We start from the raw sequence: 22,377 nt of genomic DNA, 5'->3' as shown, positions 1-22,377 counted from the left end.
AATGCAGTGTGAATAATTCATCACCAAAATAATGATTGAAACCAAGGAGCAGTACAGAGCGATTTACTTAATTATACCTTTGGTTTTGGATTGTTCAAAATAACAATAGCTCTGTAATGGCCGGGTGACTGATGAGCGCTCTACTTTCAAATGGGAAAACAGCATTTGAAAAATAATGTGCAAATATGACGTTTACTGGGTGTTTTTCAATAGAAGTGTTATCAAAACGAAAGCCTGGATCAGATGGGTATTTGCACAGACCTATAGCATTTCCCCATCCCCCTCGTGATAACAGTGTGACATACCATGGCCTATATTCCATATTTTCTACATTATCTCCTCTGTGATTAGTTGTTATCCTATGTTTTCAGCCATATGATAGTAGTAAAGAACAGGATAGATCTTTACAAAAAGCTTGTACTGAATGAGTATGTGGCCCTGAGCCTTGACCTACTCAATACTAAACCGATTATGTACGTCAAAAAGACGTCCTTATGTGTGCTGGTGAATTTCTGAGGAAATCTATTTGCTGTGTTGCCAGGCATACAGACTGCATTTTTCCAACTAGTGATCTCTCAACAAGCATTATCTCATTGTGGTCTGTTGACTTGGGGATAAAGGGCTGTCTCTGAAAAGCATTTGTCAGTGTTTGAGAGCAGAATGGCTGACCCTGACACGTCATGACAGTATTCCATTTGTGGCATTTGGCACAACTCACAGTCACAAGGGCACTACACCACACCACGTTGCTTTCCCGTGGGCTGTAGGGAAACATGTTTTGAAACACTGTCTAATTCCTTGTTATGAGTTTTATGGGGCATAACGGCTCAGAGTGAAACATATTTTGAGAACGCCCATGGAGACGATTTTTGAAGATTTGCTGGATGTTGTCAGGGTGTCTCTGAAGTGTTAAAATAAAGCTGTGCTAGATTATACAAATTAATGACATGAACTGAAATGACAGGTATGCTGCCAGATGAACAGCTTGGCCAGTGACATGTGTAATCCATGTCCAAAAGGCAATGGCTCATTAATGGAATTAAACATGGCTTGTCCAGTGGTTACCATCAGATTAAAAATAACTCTTCCAAAAATAATTGCTGCAACCAGAGCTTCAACTTCTGTAGAGTTAGTACTTCCCCCTCATACATCAATTTAACCAAATCTACTGATTGTTGTGAATCTCCTGAATACATTGTAGTTCAGCTGTGGCCTTCCCTGTTGCAAATGAGAGGGTACAGCTCCTCTTTTCTATATCTCTGGGGCAGTGGGAAAACAGTTCATACGAGCTTTGTGGTTTGGTTAATCCCTGACAAACTATGCTCTCTGCAGCGGCAGGGGTGTGTTGTGAGAAAAAAAGGGAACGCTTCAGTGTCGAGGAAGTGACTGAAAGCAGTGCTGATTATTTTATGTTCACAGAGAGTGTGCAGGTTTCGTCCTTGACAAGACTGAATCCTTAGCGATAGTGCTCAGTCAGAGCTGAACAGTAGCTATAAGTGGTTTGTCGGCAGCAGTGCTTCAAAGAAAGGAGTATTTTCATTATTTGTAATGAACAAGCAGAGTGGTTTATCCAGCAACTGCTTGGCCACTCCATTTCTTTTTGTTGCAGTGCAGAGTCCACTAGGATGAAGTATACACAAACACCAAACGTAGCCCATCTTGTTACATAATCATCACACACACAAGAATCAATGAAATAAAGAATTCAACGTAAAACTAAGAATATTTATTTTGATGCTTTTGGTTATCACCTGCTGATCAGAATGCAACCTAAATTAATCTCCTTTTCTAAACCCCTGCTTTATAGATTATGCAAAATAATTAATTAACTGCTGTGAGTTTAGGTTAATTTAGTTTTATACTTTGAACACGCAAGCATGAACACATCACACCTATTCTGGCTTCCCTCCACTGGCTTCCTGTCCATTTTAGAGTTCATTTTAAGATTTGATTGTTTGTTTTTAAATCGATCAATGGGCTGGCCCCTCTGTACATCTCCAACCTCCTAAAGGTGTACACCCCCTCAAAGGCTTTGAGGTCGGCTGATCAGCTGCTGCTAGTAGTCCCTAAAAACCAAGAAAGAGACCAGGGGAGACCGAGCCTTCTCAGCGGTAGCCCCCAGGCTCTGGAACGACCTGCCCCCCATGTCAAATTGTCGCCCACCCTTCAAACTTTTAAGTCCCGCCTGAAGACCCACCTCTTTTCCCTCGCTTTGCCTTTATGTGCCTTTTATCTATTCGTATGTGTGCCTTTTATCTATTATTGTAATATTATATTTTATTAGCCTATAATGTTATGTTTGCTGTGAAGCACTTCAGTAACCCCTCTGATTTTAATATGTGCTATATAAATAAAGTGGATTGGATTATAGTAAAGTAGGATAAATGAACAAAACTGCATTCGTAAAATGGCGGTTCTGGGTTTTTCTGTGCATATGAGCAGGAAATGCCTGATGGGTCACAGTATCACTCACCACCAGTATATCAAACTGCTTTGATTTGATTATGTCAACAAACAGAGAGCTCACAGCAACACACAATATTGTAAGCTCTTAGAAAAAGAAAATGTGCATCATTTAGAAAACCACAGCACGGAAAAAGCCTTGATTGCTGCCCATGCTGACTTGTTCAGGTTCAGCGTGTTTTAATGGATCTGTGACCAGTGTGCCAGTATCTCTCTGCTGTACTAATGGATCTGTTTTCAAAGGTCACTTTTCTGTAATGGCTGCTTGTTGTGCTAATTAGGTCAGAATGATAACCAGATTGTCAACATCGATGCACAGGAAGCACAAAAGTACCGCCGGTATCATCATCATGCTGCATGCTGCTCTATTAAGAGAACAACATGCAGCACAGAGCAGCCTTCCTGTTCATTTGCAAGCCTACTTCTTGCAGGTGCTATCTCAAAGCCACAAACATTATCTCTGCGTCGGTTACTTTCTTCCCTCCCCAGGCCCCCGCAGCCCAGCCCCTCTGAACCACTATGCTAGAAGAGTGCAGCGGAGAGCATGCTGGATGTGGCTCTACTGATGGCCAACGCATCCCAGCTAAAGGCTGTGATGGAGCAGGGACCAAACCTCTCCTTTTACACTCCCATCATCACTCTAATCAGCATCTCCCTGTGTCTGCAGGTCGCAGTCGGAGTCCTGCTCATCTTCACAGGTGAGAATATAGTGCTTTTCTTTGTCTGGTAACCGTCACATCTCTCAACCTTCACGAGCCCTTTGTGTGTCTCTTATTAAGATTCACCAATGTCAAGTCCACGGAATCCTGACAAACAACTCATTACCAGTTGGCTTAGCTGTAACCATGGAAACAAGGCCTGACACCAGGTCATAGTTTACGAGGTTGTGCTGCCGTCAGCACACGTGGGAGTTGAAGGAGGGAGGTTACTTTGTTTCTCTATACATGTGTGTAAACGGGTCAATACCTGTCACTGCTCATGTCTATGCATGACTTACAGTAAATAAACAACTAAATAGAAAAGTGCCTTCTATTCACTAATTTAGCAGCCACATCTGGTGTTGGAAAAAAAATAGGTGCATTGAGATGGAAAGATGAGTAAAGATGAGACGCACATTGACTCATCTTAGCTCCAACCAGCGGAGTAAATAAATGACTGTTTGTTAGTATCCTCTTCAAAACTGAAATACAACAACTCTGATGGTACAACGTCATTTATCTCTCGTTCTCTCTCTATTTCTAATCTATAATAAATGTAATAAAATAAAATGTAATTAATAAAATGTAGGTGATTTCCCACTCTAATGCTTGGTTTATTTTCCTTAACTTGATTTCATATATATTTATAATATAAAGATACTCATAATGTACCCCTTTGTAAATGTGCTGTGTCAGAAGAAGGTCAGTCAACATGTGAGAGTCATCACACATTCATGAACACCTGCCCCCTCTGACCCCCTCCATCCACCAAATCTTCTGACTCCCCCGACCCCCCAGAAGCCCCCCTCGTCTCCACTCGAATATCAAACACATCTCATTCTCATCGCTCTTTTCACTCCTCTTCCTTCATTTTTTTTGACTGCTCTGAACCCCGCTGCCCCCACCATCCTCCCCTCCCGTTTCTGCCGATCCAGCTCAGTCTAATGGAACCAGTGGTGCGTGATGTGAGCGGCCTACATACCACCAGCCTCCCCTAACCCCACTCTACCCCACCGCAGGATCACACACAACCAGACGGGGTCTTTACACCGTTTAACCTTTGTTAATCTCCCACAAACATACAGGTACCGTTTTCCTGGTGTACACACACACATTAACCCTGCAATGTACCTTAGTTCTCATCATTGTAGCCAGTTCTGATTAAGATGACAACTTGTACTAGTTATTTTCCATTATGTTTTAGATCAAGGTGTTTATTAGGCACAAATGAGCAAGTATGTCACACAGGAAATACAAGCTTCCCCTGATCAGTTCACTCTTCCCTGTATTGTTTTTTCTGTGTATTTCCTTGTGCTTTGTTTCAAAAGCTTGTTGTCATTGTTTGTATAGAATAACTGATATTTTACATACAAGTATTTGAATGTTAGGTTGAAGCTAAGGCCAATGAGTCAATGATGGTACAACAGGTTTCAAATGGATTAAAAACATTATATTATAAAGATGGTTTATTAATTGTACACATTCCAACTATAGATCTGAAAGTTATACTTGTCTTCAATGGTACACATATAACTGAAAAACGTGTAACTTATAACAGTTTATTGTGTTGTGTTGTCCTTAGCTCTACCACTAACCACTGTTCTCATAGCCCTAACGTCTCATAGACCTCTCTCTATATCAAAAATAAGAATCATTTCCCAATGAACACATTGTTTGCCCATTTGATGAATTTGTAAGCTCAGAAGACAGGTTTAATTCCCTGTTATAATCAAACTGTAATAAAACTCAGAAATCCAAATTGATTTTTGGGGATATTTGAGAGATTATTGCTGTTATCAGTATGATAAATACACATCATAGATATATAGATCTGATTAATCAATTGCTTTGAACTAAAACACTTTATCAATTTCAAAGTGTTTTAAACGTCCTATGGAAATGGTGTTTGGTATGTTTTCTGAGCTTTTAAAAGAGTATTTTTAGCGGAATGTAAACTGTATTTTGCGCAGCTTTCACTCAAAATGGTATTAAGCAAAATAGCAGTTTAGGAAACACTGAGTTTAATGACTATTTCGTCATATGGCCTTGTCAAAGTTTAATAAACGATACTCCTGCATTTTTGTGTGATTACTCAGAGCCTTTGAATTTCTCAAACTCCCAGAATTAAGTATATATGGATTTATGGTTGTAAGCCAAATCCATGGAGAATCAGCTGGCTTGAGTCCCAGAATCAAGGAGACTGTTTAATTATATTTTTTGGTTTTGTCCTCAGTTCGATGGAACCAGAATGATGAGCAAAGGCATCGGAGGCTTAACATTATGGAAAACTTGACCACATGTCTGGTTTTTATCATAGTGGTTATTAACATCTTCATCACAGCAAAAAAGACACACAGATACACACACAAGTTACTCTACATTTTAGCCGCTCACATACATTCTTTATGCTCAACCTCTTTCTCACTCACAAACAGGTATTTTCTCTCCTGCTTTTCTGTGCAGTTGTCTGCTATAGACATGTATGCAGTCAGCATGTTTGTAGGCCTCTCCTCCCCTGACCTGCGCTGGACTGCACAATCCCCTACCTGACCTACAAACACACTGACCTCTCCAGGCTCTCTGAGAAATTTCCAACAGAAAACGACTCACAAAAAAATCCAACTACTGTTCATTTACCAGAAAAACATTGTCCTGCACTGAAAACAGCGAAAAAGAGAGAAACATCAGTAGTGACAAAGGGGTCTGGAGCTAAACAACACAACATTTGTTACAAGTGGACAAACAGGAAAGTGGCGACAACTGTGATCAGAGACCTGTGACCTCACTGTCTGTCTCTTTGCTGAACGATAGTGACCCTGAGCGCTGGCCAGACACAAATGCACACACAGAAAAACACACGCATACACACATACATGCTGACAGCAGAACATGCTTCCATTTTTAATCGCCAGTGATGACGTGGGTGGAAGATGTCATGGTTATTTTCCAGACAGCATGAACCAAGAGGTTTGATGGGTCTGCTGAGCAAATGTATTCGTTGAAGGGTGTGCCTCATCTGACTCAAAGCACGTACCATGCACCTCCACAGCTTTAACCTTACTAATACATCTGCCCCCGACCACAGGCGTCATGCCTAACATTCAATTATAACAATGTTTGGTTGTGCCATGACTCTCTGCGCTCTGAACAAAGATGGAGTGCGTCTGTGGTTCTCTGGACCAGCAGCAGCTGGTGAGTCAGAGTCAACACAGCACAGACCCCAGCAGAACTGCTTGTTAAAGTGGAAGCCTTAATTAGACTGTGTTTCAGAAATGTCACTGAAACCCCAATTAGAGTCGGAGCAAATGCTCCTTGTATACACTTGAGTGGTTTAACACAAGAACATAAAAGCAGCTTGGGCCTGTTTGATGTAATCAATTGCTCAACACCTGAGGAATATGCATGTTCCAATCTATAATTTCTTCAACGTTACTGTGACAAAGCACCTTTTCAGATGACAAACCAACGTCATATTCTCATCCTTTTCCTCCTCCACAACTATCATTGGTAACCGTGGAAACAGCCAGACGAGACAAGAGCCAGATTGATGACACACACAGCTCCACTCAGGGCAGATCTGTGGACTGATATATATACATTATGTATGTCTATGGCTCCTATACTCTACTTGCTCCATCTCAGTCCTGGAGTTGAACATGACCGGCCCTGTGGGGGACCGACATCAGAGGATGCTGGTGATCATGGAGGTCGTGCGCTCCAGGACTAATAATAGCTCCCTCCCCTCGTGGGAATGTGGATACCAGTAATCGAACTGAACAATCACCCTGGTGACACTTCCAACCCCCTTCAACACCTCCCTCCCCTTTCCACGGCTCCCATCTCTCATCTGTTGCTCTCCCTTTTCAGACAAGAGAGGGGCGGTAAAGTGCTGCTCAGTGTTGCAAATCTCCCGATATCAGGCACCTCCACAGCTGTACTGTATCATCTCCAATGTGGCCTTTTCTCTACTGATTCATAATCCTAGGAGATACTTGAAAAAGGGCTTAAAGAGAGTACAAAATGAATCCGCCCTGCACACATGTCCTTTATTAACAATTGACAGTGTTTAATGTAGCATTTAATTAAAGTTGACTCGAGTCATTCAATCAATTTAATTGTCATTATTAATTAATGAATGCTGTCTGTTGCTCCAGTTTGTCATTGTTATAGCACACCAGAACATTTTCCATCATCCTCATGTTTCCTTCTTATGGTGCACTGAATGAGAGAGTGGCGCCCTCTAGTGTCTCTACGGATCCTGTTCATACGGTGATGCAATTTTCAGTTTTGTCATTGAGGGATGCAAGTAAATAGTACTAAAAGAAACAGATGTAATAGTTGTTCTCAAAACTATTTTTTTATGTCTGTTCATATTGTCAGACATAACCTAGAGAGAACACGGCACTGCTCATTACTGTGATTTTTAATTGAATGTTAATTCATTGTATACATTTCTGAGTCTTTTGTTGTCACTCTTTTGACATACTACATAAAAACAAAAGATACCACTCCAGTTGAGATCAGCATTTGCTTTAATTGAGCAAATTATGAAAATGATTACAGTGCACTTTAGTCATTGGATTTCCAACAGCACCATCACAGTATTAATAAAGGCACTGAAGTGTGTGCGTGGTTGGACATATCTATGTTGTGTTTGAGAAACTGTGGTACACCAGAGCTCTGTCAAATTAAACAATCAACACAGGCGTTTTCATTTAGGTTGCCTAATTAGTCCTCTTCTCAGGTCTGTGTGTGTGTGTCAACTAGCTGTGTTGACATACCGCATTTCCTGTTGGTTTTGGTGTACCTGTTCGAGAGGGACAGCTTAACCCTCTGTCATTCGTGTTGACGCAGATTTTGTAGACATTATGTGATTCCCAACTTCCACCCAACTTCTACCTGAGCAGTCTAATCTGTCGGTGTCTGTGAGTATTTGAAAACAGCTGTGTGGGTGTGCAATTTCTCAGTTATTATTCCGCTTCATTTTAGCTGAAAATGTGATTGGAATTATTATTGTTTTTTACGCACAATAAATTCAGATACGATTATTTCCAAAAATCCATGTAAAGCAACGTCAGACAGAATGACACACATAATGTCGGCTCAAGTCAATTAGTGCTTACAAATGCGTGTAATTTTTAGCTCTCAAAGTGTGTATGAGTTTGGCACAGCAAAGTGGCAAATTTCACAGCTTGTTCTTCTCACAGCGCCTCAAGCAATTCAGCATCTAACGGTCTTCTTTTTTTCGCCTGCCAACCTCAGAATAGGATATAAAAGCATCTTTAGCGCCTTTACTAAATCTTGCTGCTGAGCAGTGAAGAAAAGGGCCGGTGCTTCTCAGCGTCTCACCCTCTGTAGGCAGAAAGAGGGGAAACATAGAGTATTAAGAAATACATAGAGAGAGTGGTTTAGAAGGAAACAACACAAAGAGAGGAGAACATTGATATTCAAAGGTAATTTAACATTCCCGGGGAAGTCTGAACCCTCTGAATGACTCACCTCCGTAATAGTAGAGCATTGCAATTCCAACTGCAAAACTGAAACAGCTCAGGAAGAACATTGGTCCTGCAAAAGGAAAGAAAAGGGATAAAGTTCCCATCTGTGACATTGACACCAACAACACTAGAATATCTGATCAGCTGGTGGGCGTTAAAAATGTGTGTAGTTTGTTGGTGACTTATACATTATTGGTATGAAGTAAAACAAATAATAAAGACAAACTACATGGCAATAATCCAAAGCTGCTCTGTGCACAGTTCTCTTGTTCACAGTCATCATCAATCATTTCTTTGTATAAATTCCGATTGGGAGTCATTCCTGATGACCTGTTTTCTCAGCTGACACACCTTTGACTGTTCAAAGGAATGCCGCACAGAGGAAGCTGTTTTTGACCCACAAAGCCAGCGCCGTGAATGTAATGGGATGATGAATGGGGCAGCAGCCTGGAGCAGCAGGGCCCACATTGTGATGCCAGGGGTTAAAAGGTTCAGCAGACAACTATGTTTGTAGAAGAACAAAGCTAAGTTGGGCTTTAGGGGTTTATCTGACAATCAGTGAGGGGCACAGAGGCACGGACAGTAAGACCACCATTTAAAACAAAACACACATCCTACTCATACAGCAAAAATAAAACTACTACAACTGCAGATTCAAAGTTGTATTTCAGCCCATTAACCACAAATTATCTTTTTTTTCTTGTCATACAAACAAAAAAATCTACTGCAAAGTTTTAAGAAAGGTTCGAGAATGATTGAATACTTTCTAGGCAGCAACCGGTGTCTGTTTATGCCAGTATACAGTCAATTTATTTTGCACAATGTTATCCTTATATTCAGTTATGGTCTCTATCTATTTTGCAATGGTTTCCCTGTTGCATCCTGTGCTTAACGCTGCCCAAGACGTTTGTATAGCAGATGACTGTATTTACAATTCAACCTCAAATATATATAAATAACAGAAAGTGTATTTATTGATCTACAGTACTCAGAAGTTGTGTGAGCTGTTGATTAGATGTACCTCTGTCATTCAGCACATGTCGCTCTTGGTGGATCGCCATGGTGTTAGACCATTTTGCATCAGACGTTTCTAGAACGTAAACGAGTGAAAAATAAGGTCAACCCAACACTTTTAATATGAGACTATGTTTAGTCACATCCACTACTTGCACTGCAGTCCAGGCAACATACTGGCTTCCTTCTTTTCCTTGGACAGGATAAGCTACATTAGGCCAGACAGGCAATTACACAGCAGGGGATCCACCGATACGGGCCAGCAGGGGATCCACCGATACGGGCCAGCAGGGGATCCACCGATACGGGCCACCAGGGAAGTTGCAAGTGAGATCCGCCAAACCATTGCACTTCAAATGTATTGGATAACAACATGACTTTGAAAAGAAGAAGTGTAACTAACTTTATGAACAGGAATTTACATGGGCATGAACAGACCTTTTCTCACTTCCATTTTCAGGACACATTTTTTTTTTTAAAGTAAAGCAAGGTGATTTCATTCAAATAAGGCTGTAACAATATCAGATTATAGCTAAATGGTTATTGGGAAAATAATTCTCAATAATAATATTGCAATTTAGAACATTTTGAAAATATACCAGCATAAATGCAAGCAGTCAAATTAACTTTTTTTATTGTTTATTTTGTCTCTTTCTTGGCTTTTAATTACACTCACTTGTGTGTGAGACATTGAAAAGGAGAAAGAAACTTAAATATAATTGATAAAATATAGGTAAAAAGCGTTGGGTTGTTAACACAATATTTTCCTCATTGTGCAGTAATTCTACTGCACAATGAATTACCTTTCCGTTCCACTATTCAATACATCTCTGTGAGAAACTTCATCTTAAAAATACATTAAGATCTGTCTTTGTTTGTACCTTTCTGTATGACTCTGGTGGGCAGGCTGGAGTAGACGTCCTCAGCGTGGATGTGAAGTCCTCTGTAGAATTCATGACATGCCTCCTCGCCCTTCCTGTGCAGGTGCTTCAACAGCTCGGATAACCGCACCTTGGTGGGGACGCTCAGCTTCCTGAACTGCAGGGGGGACACATCGTGAAATAAATAACTGTTCACAACTGTATACACACTGTGCCAGAGACCAGGTGCAAAGACATCACTTTTAAAACAGGATGTTTCATGATGGAATAGTGTCAAGTGTTAACTGTAGTGACCCCGTGGGCTTCCTTGTCACTGAGTATCTGGGGGTAGATCCTGTTTAGCTGCAGCACCAATCTGTCCATCAGTTCAGTGTCCATCCTCTGATCCGAGCACAGGAAGTGGGCGTCCCTCTGGAGCTGCTCATGGTAACCGTCAATGTCTAGTCAAGGACGATAGAAAGCAAGACGAACTTAAATGCACACCACATTCAAACTTTTTTAATTCATATAAATTAAGACATTGGTGATCTAAAAGCTGCATGTGCCATTGTGTGGAGTTCACACCAGGTCATAAACGTATGACCCTGTTCAATTAGAGTATGCTACAAAGCTCTAATTTTAGGCCTGCAGATTTTATGTCTAGTCTGACAGTAAGTAGTTTCTTGGTAAGCTGGTCTTGGCACAAGTCCTGCCCTGAAAATAAATAATTAAGAGGTTTATTCTGCAGTTTAAAGGTTTAAAATTGTCCATTTGACAACACTTAATAACAAATGGACTCAAAACGGTGTGCTTAAATAAAATAGGCTCTTATATTTGTTTTAACAGGAAGCCCGGGAGGTCTGCAGTGAGTGAGTGTGTTGAAGTCCATGTCCTTTACTTGATGATCATTTGAGTATGTATTTTGTAAACGTTTTTTGAAGATACAGACTGATTTCAAAACCAATCCCACATTTTCCTACGAACTCACTGTTGATGTCGATCTCATCTCACTTTGATGCTTTCAACACTGAGGAATCAAGAAGACTGACTGAAGTTAATGTTCAATATAAAAGAAGAAGTCTTTTAGTTTACACGTTCCAACGGTCTATCTTTGCCTTGTGAATGTGGTGACATCCAGCATTATAATTTCTGAAAAACATACAATTTACAAATTATATTTTTATTCAATAAAACTGGCAACACCTTTAAAACAGGTGATAATATCCTACTAGAAATAAATAAACAACATTTTTTGTTAAAGTGAATAAAGATCACATGATCTAAATGTCATATTCAAGGGCAGTTATTTTGAATACTCTTAAACTAAACATCAGGATTAGATATGATTGACAGTAAAGCATGCATATGTTTTCTAAATGGCTGCATTACTATTGAATTGCATCGTTTACATATAACTGCTTGTTTTGTTTTTAGGCTGGATATCTGAGCAGAAATATGATCCAAACACTTCGTCACATTAAGCCACAAATGAATGCTTTTGATAGCACATTGCTATAACACCAACAACATTTACAAACTGTAGATTATATTATGCAACAAGTGGCGCACCCAAACAGCACAGCAGGCGGCCAGTGATCCTCTGTATCCTTGAAGTGTGCGTGCAATGATTCCTGAAAAATATCCCAAAACATCTTACCCATGTTTCACAAACCTGTCATACTGAAAAACAGATTGGGGGACGTGCTTCCGAGCCTCCCGGTAAAACTTCCTGGTGTCCCCGGTGTGACGGTCTCTTTGCTCCGTTACATCAGCAAGCGGCGCCGCCTGCCGGGGCCACATGACCTCCGAGCCGCGTGGTGAGTATCCTGTGCTGAGCTGACAGGCAGATTACCGGAGCTAAACCTTCTCTTACTACTCACCCTGAACCGCAGAGAGGTGTCAGACAGTTATCACTTTCATGTATTCCCTATTTTCCTTTATTCTAGTTTCAATTAGACATAAATTATGACATAAAATAAAAAAGTGAATTATTATTAATCATAATAAGAACATTAGGCTTAATAATACTCACTGTTAGTATTATTTATATTATTATTAGTATTATTTATATAATCCCTATTATTATTATTATTATTATTATTATTACTATCCCTATTATTATTCATTTTTTTGTGACTAACCCTATTATTATTCCTATTATCTTGATTTTACATTCTTACATTTTTGTATTATTATTATTATGTCACTTACAATTCCTGTGTGTTCCTGTGCTACATCATTACTCAAAATCACTGCTGCCACCTTATCACGATAGCGTGTAAACATTTACATTTGTCCCTCAGAGGGAAAGGTACACCATTGTATGATGTAATACAATTCACTTGTTATCAGTAGAAGTATTTCATTTATTTACATTCTTTAAAAAATAACACAGTATTATTTACATTGTGGCCAGTGCTCCCCAGCTGATCTCCACACTCACCAAAGTGAGCCTTGACATGAGTTCTCAGCTGCCTGTAATGTTTTGTGAACCCCTTTTTCATAGAACTCCTTAGTGGTTAACTTAACTTAACCAAAACATAACAATATGACTTTGAAAAAAGCTCTGTTAAGTGCATGAAAGTCCCTTGACATTTAAATTATACAGGTTGTCATCCAACAAGGCCAGTGTCCTGAAAGTGCAATGGCTATTCTTTTCAGACAGAGGGCACTGTGCCATTACATTTTTTCAAAAGGCACATACATCTGTCAGATCAGTATGCAAATAGAGCCTTCATACAGTGCAGATCTGCAGACATTATATTTTTAACAAGATCAGGATTGTTCAGTTATTATTTCCTATAGTCCTCATTGTACAGACCAATTCATTTGGCCGGTAACCAAGTCTTTGACTGATGATGGCATCTCACACTGATATAATCCGAATGGAAAATTCTTTGGCAGGGTTTATATTCCTTGTGTTGGATTCATCGGTGGTAGATGGGCTCACTCCTGACAAACTGCTCTCCCGTCCTCCATACTGCCTTACGAAACCAGGCCTCACTGCTGAGATCTGCAGGCCTGGATTCATGGTTTGGCTGGAGGATTGAGGAGGATCGCTGAATTCAGGAAGACCAGACATCTTTGCATATTCTAGGTTTGGGTGTAAGAGAGGCTGGTAGTAGTCATAGCCCGGGAGAGTAGAAAGTGGAGGAGCGGGGCCATAATCACGGTCAAGACCATAGGAGTACTGCTGATGACATCTGGAAGAAAAGACAAAATAAGTTGTGGTCTACACACATATTGACATTTCTTTTTCTTTTTGTTTGTTTAAGCAAAAGTCAGCCTAAATCTCACCTGCAGGCTTGCATGTTGTCGCACATGGCTGGGTTTTCATGGTCCCAAAGTGAAAGCACCTTCTCCGGGGTGTTGTTGTTGTTGTTGTTCCTGCCTTTATGGCTGTAGCGAGACCTGTTGTCTTCCTGATGTTGGGGCTGCTCCTCCCACTTCCACGTATCTTGCTCCCTGTTTAAGAAATATATTTAAACATGCATATCAGTACTTCAGTTCGTGAATGCATTACAGAAAACTCACTGATAACTAATTTAGCTGAAAATACTTCCACATCAGTAATGCCAGCAAATACTAGTGTGGATTTGGAGCTGTCTCATGCAAGAAGATGCCCATGCAGGTAAGCGGATGATACGGTACACAGATCGGCTTATTCTTTCACACTGTTGCCCAGATATTTATGTAGTGGTAACACACTATGTGCCAGCATAAGCAAAGAAGACAACAAGCCAGTGAACATGTATGTAAACAGCGCTGGCTTTAAAAAATATATAAGAAAGGAAATGCTTTAAACACATTAGAGCTCCAGTGAATAACAGTGACTTTAAACTGCAAATTCTCCATGGTCACCTTGATTTTAACTTATACTCGTGTTATGGTATCTCACCTCTCTTGCTTTTTCCTTTTGTCTTCTCTCATGCAGTCGACCCAACAGCAGGTGATGAAGGCCATGGACATGAAGAGGATTATGGCCGCGCTGACAATGGATGCCAGAACAGCCACACGGAAACCAAAGTCCTCATATGACAGAGCTGGGGTGTGAGAGAAGAAGAAGAAGAAGAAGAAGAAGAAGAAGAAGAAGAAGAAGAAGAAGAAGAAGAAGAAGAAGAAGAAGAAGAAGAAGAAGAAGAAGAAGAAGAAGAAGAAGAAGAAGAAGAATGATGATGATGATGACTGATTAATCGACTTTATTTCAATGCCATGCACTTAAAGTTCAATTTATCATTCTGCAAAATCTACTGTATGTACAAGTCTACCGCTGCACATAAACTAATTCCACAAGTATTTCATTCTTTTTGACCAGAGGAGATTGGCAGATTTTCTACTATAATAAGATCTAAATCCCATTTTTCATTTATTTCCGTTTCCCACCAGCTTCTTTTCTCCCATGATGATTTATCCTGAAACAAAATTAAGATCCTGCTCTCCCCTTTTCCACTTGCTCATCAAAACAGCGGCCAACTGTGCACCTGCCTCTCTATCTCCATTACCATTAATATTCTCCTTTAATGAGCTTTATCCCCAAGCAAGACATACTTTTCTCTCAAATGTGTCCTCACATCATTTAGAAGAATTCATTATGGCAAGCCAAATATCAAGTATCTTTATGTAACATAGCCCACAGCCACAATGTCTATCACATGATGGTTAATATACAGTATATCCCATTTCCTCACAAGAATGAGCAGACAGACAGTTCAGGGGAGGTTTTGCAGCCACTGCAATTCTCTCAGTAAAAGTATTTTGAAGATTAGATTACATATCACTTGTTAGACGCTTTTATCCAAGGATGTATTCTACACACACACTTTTTAGTTATAAAGTGCATAATTAAGGGGCAATATTTCTAAATTAACTGTCGGATCCAGGTCTTAGTTACTCACGTTTACAGTAGGTCTCGCCCACCCAGTGGGGGCTGTTGGTGTCCATGACGCACTTCAGCTCGCTTCCAACCAGTTTGTGTTTGGCTGGGCACTGCAGGGAGATGACTGTCCCCACCGTGGTGCCATTGCCCTGGATGATCCTCTGGGTGCCTAGGACTGGCAGGGTCATGGGTGCACACTGAGCCTGACCTAAAAGAAAATAGTTAGAAGTTCGTTAATCGTTAAAAGTTCAGCTAACGTTTGAATACATGCATAATTCATGTATCTTCAAAAGAAATGTGTTTTCTCAGAGATGAACCGAGGTCTCTGAATGCAAAAGAAGCACAACAACTGTTCAGGGTGAACAACAAAGAAGAATGGAGCACTGCAGATGGGACAATCATTCCACAGCTATCAGCACTGAACAACAATCGGGCTGCACAACGATGTGTGACAAAACTCTGTCCGACCCCTTGTAACCGCCTGGTGCTGTGCTGCATCGGATTCTAACAGTATCGAAACAGGAAATGTGATAAATCATTAAACAAAAGGCCTGCAAGGCTGGTGGAAACATAAGGGCCATCTGGAGCCATGCTAAACAACTGGTTATCATACAGCACAGTGCTCAGCATATTGGCTACAGGAGGGGAGGTCTCTCACTGTGTTAGCTCGGTACGTCAGCAGTCTGGCACGGAGAACCAACAACATCAAATCACTTCATCATGACACAAGCTGTTGGGTTGCAAATAAAAACAATGACATCAAGTCGGTGATTTCCAGCACGACTGGGACGGATAATGTGATCAGGCCAAGTCCAAACATCTGCCTGTTTACTGAGGACACGCTGCTACTGGTGTTCACTTTAACCAATACACTTCTGGCATTGGAGAGATTTTGTAGTTTTCCTCCTTGTAATTATTCACTGGAAGAAAACATCCAAGAATGTGACGTTCTTCCTCGGGGCTGTGCACCTATAGGAGAAGAATGTGGTGCACTTTATCACCACAGGGGGCTTGAAAGCACACTAAAAGTTTGAGGACAGACAGACAGACAGACAGACAGACAGACAGAGATGAGGATGAAGATTTACACTTAAAATGTGACAGTGACACTTGTAAAGATTCAACTGGGATACTCTCCTAAGCATTAAGCTCAACATGTTCACGTTTATGTAACATAGGGTTGCACTTAATAGCCGATAGATAGAGAGAATTACTTTTATGTAATGTATGTGTTTGTGTCAGAGAGAGATGCTCAGTCCATCAGTTTCTGGTGTAAAGCCACCAGTGACACTCCCCCTTTCACTTCATTTTTTCTTTCTAAAAATAGGCGTAGATTGTAAAATCTAGAAGAAAGGTGCATGATGTTCATTTACTTGCCAACAACTATTATTATATGATAGAAAGTGTATTCACCTATGCAATTTTTGTTTCTCAGAAATAATCACAGACCCATAAAAAAAAATCAAATCTGTAATGCATACCTTGACTGTTATTGAAGAACACTAACTTTAAAACTATATTGCAAAAGATAAATTAAATCTCAATACATAAATGCAATGATCTTTGTAGACAACAAAACGTGTAGACAACCCTCTTACAATATATATATATATGTAATATTCTAAAATACAGGCCTTTCTGTTAATAATGTTAGAAGTAGAGCAAAGTGCCTAAAATAATTCTGTCTCACACACCTCCATATACTCGAGACAGCATGTTGAATCAATTCATCGTTTTTACCTGAATTATTCCGGTAACGGCTGTCATCTTTGTTGGTCAAATCAGTCCGGGACACATCTGCTATCGAAGCTGTTGCCGCTGACATGGTGGTGACTGACAGACGTCCCCCGGTCCGCTGTTTGGTGTGCGTAAAGACTGCGCACCGGAGCTGCTCTATGCCCGGTACAGGCTAAACAAGTCGGGATTCCGTTGGACTGGATTCGTGCGTGACCTTCTCCACCCGATTGTATTCGTCCCTCTGCCTTTCAGTGAGCAGCCTGTCATCACAGGGTCCTCCCACAAGGCTTTCTCACCGCAACATCAACGTGTTCAAATCCCCCGGTTTGGACAGGGGCATGATGGGCACCCGAGAGTACGAAGAGAGCTGAAGTGATCGGTGGAGACCTTGTTGTTGACCAAACAAAAATGACTTTGTGAATTACACAAGGTCAGACAAAGTTAGATATATGCAAGTTGAGAGCAGGATAAAGCAGAAATAAGCATTCTCTCAGGATGTGGCACCGCTGCTCGGTTTGAGTCAAGACGTGATACTTCAGACAGGGTTGAACATGATCAAAAGACACGCACATATACTACGTGATGTAAAGCTCATTTTAAGAAATGTGGGGCCATTAAGAAACATATTTTAGACTGCACTGTTCCCAGTCCTAACTCCAGTACCCACATTTATTTTGCAAAGATCAGGTTTAAGTGTGAGTTTTAATTTAAAGGGAGCTACTTTATGAACAGATTTATAGCTTGAATGTCCAAACCGGCATCATATCTGGCACACATTTATGCTCAACATCAGCTTCAAAATATACTCAGTAAATAATGGCAAGTTGCAGAAGTGTGCCAAATACAAAGGGCTAAACGTCATATTGATAATATAGTAAAGTGTCTTATAAAAGGTGGAAGAGGGAATGACAATTGACTGCTCATTTAAAAAAACGTCTGTTTCCCTGTAAGTAACCACACTGCTCTGTTAGGACGTCAGACAGATGTGGTTTGTTTCACTTGTCTGTCAGTGCCTCACTTTGTCAGTTGAGATAGACTTGTGGTGAAGGTGATAACATAACGTGACCTATAGATCTAACTGTTTCACTGCTCTGATACTTAATCAAATGAGTATGGGTTGCTGTGATGTGGAAATATATAATGTTAGATCTAAAGAAAAAATAAAAGTGATTTTCACAAGGGTCAAAATACATGAGCTATGTTCTGTACTTGCAGAAGTTCTCTCATCCACCCACCCACCCACCCACACACACACACACACACGCACGCACGCACGCACGCACGCACGCACGCACGCACGCACGCACGCACGCACGCACGCACGCACGCACGCACGCACGCACGCACGCACACACACACACACACACACACACACACACACACACACACACACACACACACACACACACACACACACACACACAGCATCGTCCAGGGGACACATTGACTTACATGCATTTCCTGGAGACTTATCCTAACCTTAACCATAACCAACACATGCCTTACCCTAACCCTAACCCTAACCAAGTCTTCACCCTAAAATTAATGATTCCCCTTATTGGGACCTCCATTTCGTCCCCAGGGAAGCCAGTCCCGACTCCCCACACATGACTGAGTAAACAGATTTAGGTCCCTACAAGGATGGTAATGCTAGTCCGCACGCGCACACGCGCGCGCGCGCACACACACACACACACACACACACACACACACACACACACACACACACACACACACACACACCACACACACACGCGCACACACACACACACACACACACACACACACACACACACACACACACACACACACACACACACACACACACACACACACACACACACACACACACACACACACACACACACACACGATAGAACACATAAATCCTGCTCCCTCTGCTCACACATAATATGGAGGTCTCTCTTCACTTGGCATTCTCATCTGAGAGCAGCACCGACCGGACATTACAGCACCGGTGTAATGTCATTGAGAATTCTGGGCATGCATGAGACTGTTTCTGCTGTGGGTGATAAGTGTCTCCACAGGCGCAGTCCTGCTCACCTGCACAAACCCCCACAACACCTCAGACACACTGGGAGACAGCAGTTTTCTCATCATTCGTGAAAGCATTAGCATAGCTGATTAAAAGTGTTCATGAGACTCGAGGACTATGTAAATGCTCAAGAATTGTATTCAAAACAACAGGCTGCTTAGTGTTCCCTATGGAGAAACCCTGTCCTTTTTTAAACATGTAAGTCAGGTGGCAGAGGTATGTGTTTGTTTAACAAATGTTAATTGCTTCCACTGATCTAAATCTGATTAAAAAAAAAAGTGTCCTGGCATTTCGTAATGTGTGCAGCTGTACTGGAGAGGCTTGAGTTCAGTGTTCCCGCATATTGTTGAAAGAAAGCCAACCCCTGAACAACGTTTTGGAAAATCAACTGCTCAGTGTCCACAGACTACAAATGTTTGAGAATATGTTTAGATTACCTTGAGCAGAGAGAGAAGATAGAGAAAGGGACACAGTGGAAGAGGACAGTTTGAGAAATTAGTGATCCAGTTTTCTCTTCTGATTTGGAATCGGTTCGCTACAGCAACAGTTAGTGTGTTCTGTCAAAGTCTCAACGGGTACAGTTTGGACCCTCAGTACTTTCCACTTAATTCTCTGCAGGTCTGTGTTCTCCGTGTAGTCCAATAGACAAAAAGGAGGCGTCCTAATGAAGCCTGGGAGAGTCAACAAAGCCCTTTTTGTACTGTGTACTTTGTACTGGATAATGCTGTTATTGAATATTTGTGTTACCAAGTGACGAAGAGAGGCAAAAAACATTGGGAGGAAATCAGGTGATGCTCTCCGGCTGTTGCTGTTTTATTAATAACCTGATCTGACAGCAGAGGCAGGGAAAAGGTGAGGCGGGTGAGAGTGGTCAGCTCCGTGTGTCCGCACTGCCCCTGACAGCCTCTGCTTGGTGGGGAGCCACTCCATCACACAGGTAATTAAGTAGAGCAGGAGGGGCCCGCATCTCACACTGCCAGCGGCCCCCGTCAACACTGCTGCTCGACCAGGGCCACATATGGCTGGAGGTGTGGGTGGAGGAGACTGAAGGTGCCCTCGCTGAAGAGTCCTTCGTTAGTTCCTAAAGTGATAAAACAAGCATCCAAGAGACTACACTGCACCATTCCTGTGGCAATTATTGCATTTAAAGGCTTCTTCTCCTTAATAGGCTGAAAGGGTTTGTCGAAAAGGTCATTGTTAAAAGAATAATTCATATTTTTTAAATAGTGTTTAAAAATAAAACACTTCCCAGAAACCATTTAATGTTAGTGCCAGAGTCTCATTAATAAGGATGGACTGTCTCTGTCTGAGAAATGCTTGTGGTTGAATACCCTTGTTAAGGAAAGTAGAGACTACTTATGAAATGAAACCTATTTTTCTCTCGCATGCACACACACACACACACACACACACACACACACACACACACACACACACACACACACACACACACACACACACACACACACACACACACACACACACACACACACACACACACACACACACACACACACACACACACACACACACACACACACACACACACACACGGTGATTTGTGAATAACATTATTAACACTCCTATCTCTGTCTCCTCTGTCAGTAATCTCTGAACAAATCACTTGCTTCGGCTGGATTGTGGCTGCCAGCAAACGGGCTGCTTCATAAATCTGAACCTTCAGACACTTGCTGGGAGAGAGCGCGGAATGAAAGAGAGAGGAGATGGGAAACGGATGGCAGGTGAGAAGAATGAGACTTTAGGAGGAAATTGAGTTGATCCAGCATTTATTTGCGTCAGTGCTACCTCAGACGTGCACAGCTTGCAAGGCATAGCTCATACACCACAGAAGACGAGGGACAGTATTGCTGTGGTGGTGCTGGGAGGAGAAATGAAGTCAGTTATATACTTTTTTGGTAAGGGATTTGTTTAGTGAGGCAGATTGAATGACAACCTTGTGATTGTTTTCCATCACACAAATGCATAATATTTACTTAAATGTGAGCACAAACATTTAGTGGTGAAACTGATGATTTGACTGTGTTTGCCACGGTGACAGTCCTAGTTTTGCATGCAAGCTAACCTTTTAATATCCTTAGTTTTGCCTGTATTTGATCGTAATAGTATTGGGCAAAGTCAAAAAAGTTGTTACAATTCATCTTGACAAGGACATCCAACAGTTACAGGAATATTCACTCAACTTGACAACCTCATTTTGGAGCAAGAGAAAAGAGTTGGATCACTAAAGTCAGTAAGATTCATCATCTGGGATGGCTTCCATTAAATGTAGCATGTCATCCAAAAGGCTATAGCTGTTGAAACACTTCAGTCTAGACTCTAGACCAAAGTGGTTGACCTCTTGCTGTAGTGTCTTGGATCCTCTATCCTGAGTTCTGGATTAAGTCGTGGACTTCGGGTCGTGGCTGAACCTGTCTCTGCGATCCTGCCTTGGGTCTCGTCATGCTGCTTCCCTGATGGCTTCCTCAGGATTGTAGCTGACATCCTCGTGGATTCATCTTCTTATTACAGACACATGCATTTCCTAACATTCGGTCTACATGCTGTAAAATGTATTATCTCTTCGATTTATACACGGCATCAATTGCACGTCTGTCCGTCCTGGGAGAGGGATCCCTCCTCTGTTGCTCTCCCTGAGGTTTCTCCCATTTTTTCTCTCCCAAGTGTCTCTACTGTAGGCTAATTTTATTATATGTACAGCACTTTGGCTCAACTAAAAATCGTTTATAAATGTGCTATATAAATAAAACTTGATTTGATTTGACCTACATTTCAACCCCAAATAAATACCTCCTCCGAACAGCCCTCCACCCCGACGCTCAGATCATTCACCTCCCCTGTCATCACAGACGAAGAGAAATAGATAGAGGAAAAAGGGTAACATTAGCAAATAACATACGGAATTGCAACCGTTTCTTTGTGTCACAGCTACCCTGCAGGTTTCTAAAGTGTTAAGACATCCATGTGTGCCAAGCAGTGTTAATAGAGCTGGGGCGACCTGGGATGATTCCCGCTGAGGTATTGACCGAGAGCTAACAGCAGGGCGTCCCGACGGTGCTGAAGAAAACAAATCAAAGATGAGAGAGTCTGAAGTGTAGCAGGATGAGAGAAAACAGGAGAGAAAAGAGAGTGAGCTAGGCCTGAACATATAGGAGGAGGA

The 22,377-nt window shown here is 41.4% G+C and overlaps 3 protein-coding genes across 8 annotated transcripts; 1 reads left to right on the top strand and 2 right to left on the bottom strand.

Moving 5' to 3' along the window:
- The first annotated feature begins 2,995 nt into the window (after window positions 1-2,995).
- Window positions 2,996-5,711, top strand: LOC117449852 (ninjurin-1-like). The gene is made up of 3 exons (XM_034087746.2): window positions 2,996-3,161; window positions 5,395-5,501; window positions 5,625-5,711. Exons 1-3 carry the CDS (start codon window positions 3,008-3,010, stop codon window positions 5,709-5,711), a joined length of 348 nt encoding a protein of 115 aa, XP_033943637.1. The 5' UTR covers window positions 2,996-3,007.
- Window positions 5,712-7,675: 1,964 nt separating this feature from the next.
- LOC117449719 (caspase recruitment domain-containing protein 19-like) lies at window positions 7,676-12,333 on the bottom strand. Of its 6 annotated transcripts, none has more exons than XM_034087556.1 (7): window positions 12,188-12,332; window positions 11,519-11,557; window positions 10,846-10,991; window positions 10,552-10,708; window positions 9,678-9,746; window positions 8,661-8,726; window positions 7,676-8,513 (listed from the first exon to the last, which is right to left on the bottom strand). In XM_034087556.1, exons 3-7 carry the CDS (start codon window positions 10,927-10,929, stop codon window positions 8,389-8,391), a joined length of 501 nt encoding a protein of 166 aa, XP_033943447.1. In that variant the 5' UTR covers window positions 10,930-10,991; window positions 11,519-11,557; window positions 12,188-12,332; the 3' UTR covers window positions 7,676-8,388. The 6 variants fall into 6 exon arrangements, with proteins under 6 accessions (XP_033943447.1, XP_033943450.1, XP_033943451.1 ...); XM_034087559.1 differs by having other exon boundaries at window positions 12,203-12,332; XM_034087560.1 differs by lacking the exon at window positions 12,188-12,332 and adding an exon at window positions 12,100-12,125.
- Window positions 12,334-12,878: 545 nt separating this feature from the next.
- Window positions 12,879-17,629, bottom strand: LOC117448952 (uncharacterized). The gene is made up of 5 exons (XM_034086241.2): window positions 17,147-17,629; window positions 15,426-15,614; window positions 14,429-14,573; window positions 13,828-13,995; window positions 12,879-13,733 (listed from the first exon to the last, which is right to left on the bottom strand). The coding sequence occupies exons 1-5, from the start codon at window positions 17,229-17,231 to the stop codon at window positions 13,397-13,399; spliced, it is 924 nt and encodes a 307-aa protein (XP_033942132.1). The 5' UTR covers window positions 17,232-17,629; the 3' UTR covers window positions 12,879-13,396.
- Between the last annotated feature and the right edge of the window lie 4,748 nt (window positions 17,630-22,377).

This window comes from Pseudochaenichthys georgianus, chromosome 7 (assembly GCF_902827115.2).
Source record: "Pseudochaenichthys georgianus chromosome 7, fPseGeo1.2, whole genome shotgun sequence".
NCBI classification, from domain to species: Eukaryota; Metazoa; Chordata; class Actinopteri; order Perciformes; family Channichthyidae; genus Pseudochaenichthys; species Pseudochaenichthys georgianus.
Note: the sequence above shows the minus strand (reverse complement) of the source record. Positions and strands in the feature narration are given on the sequence as shown.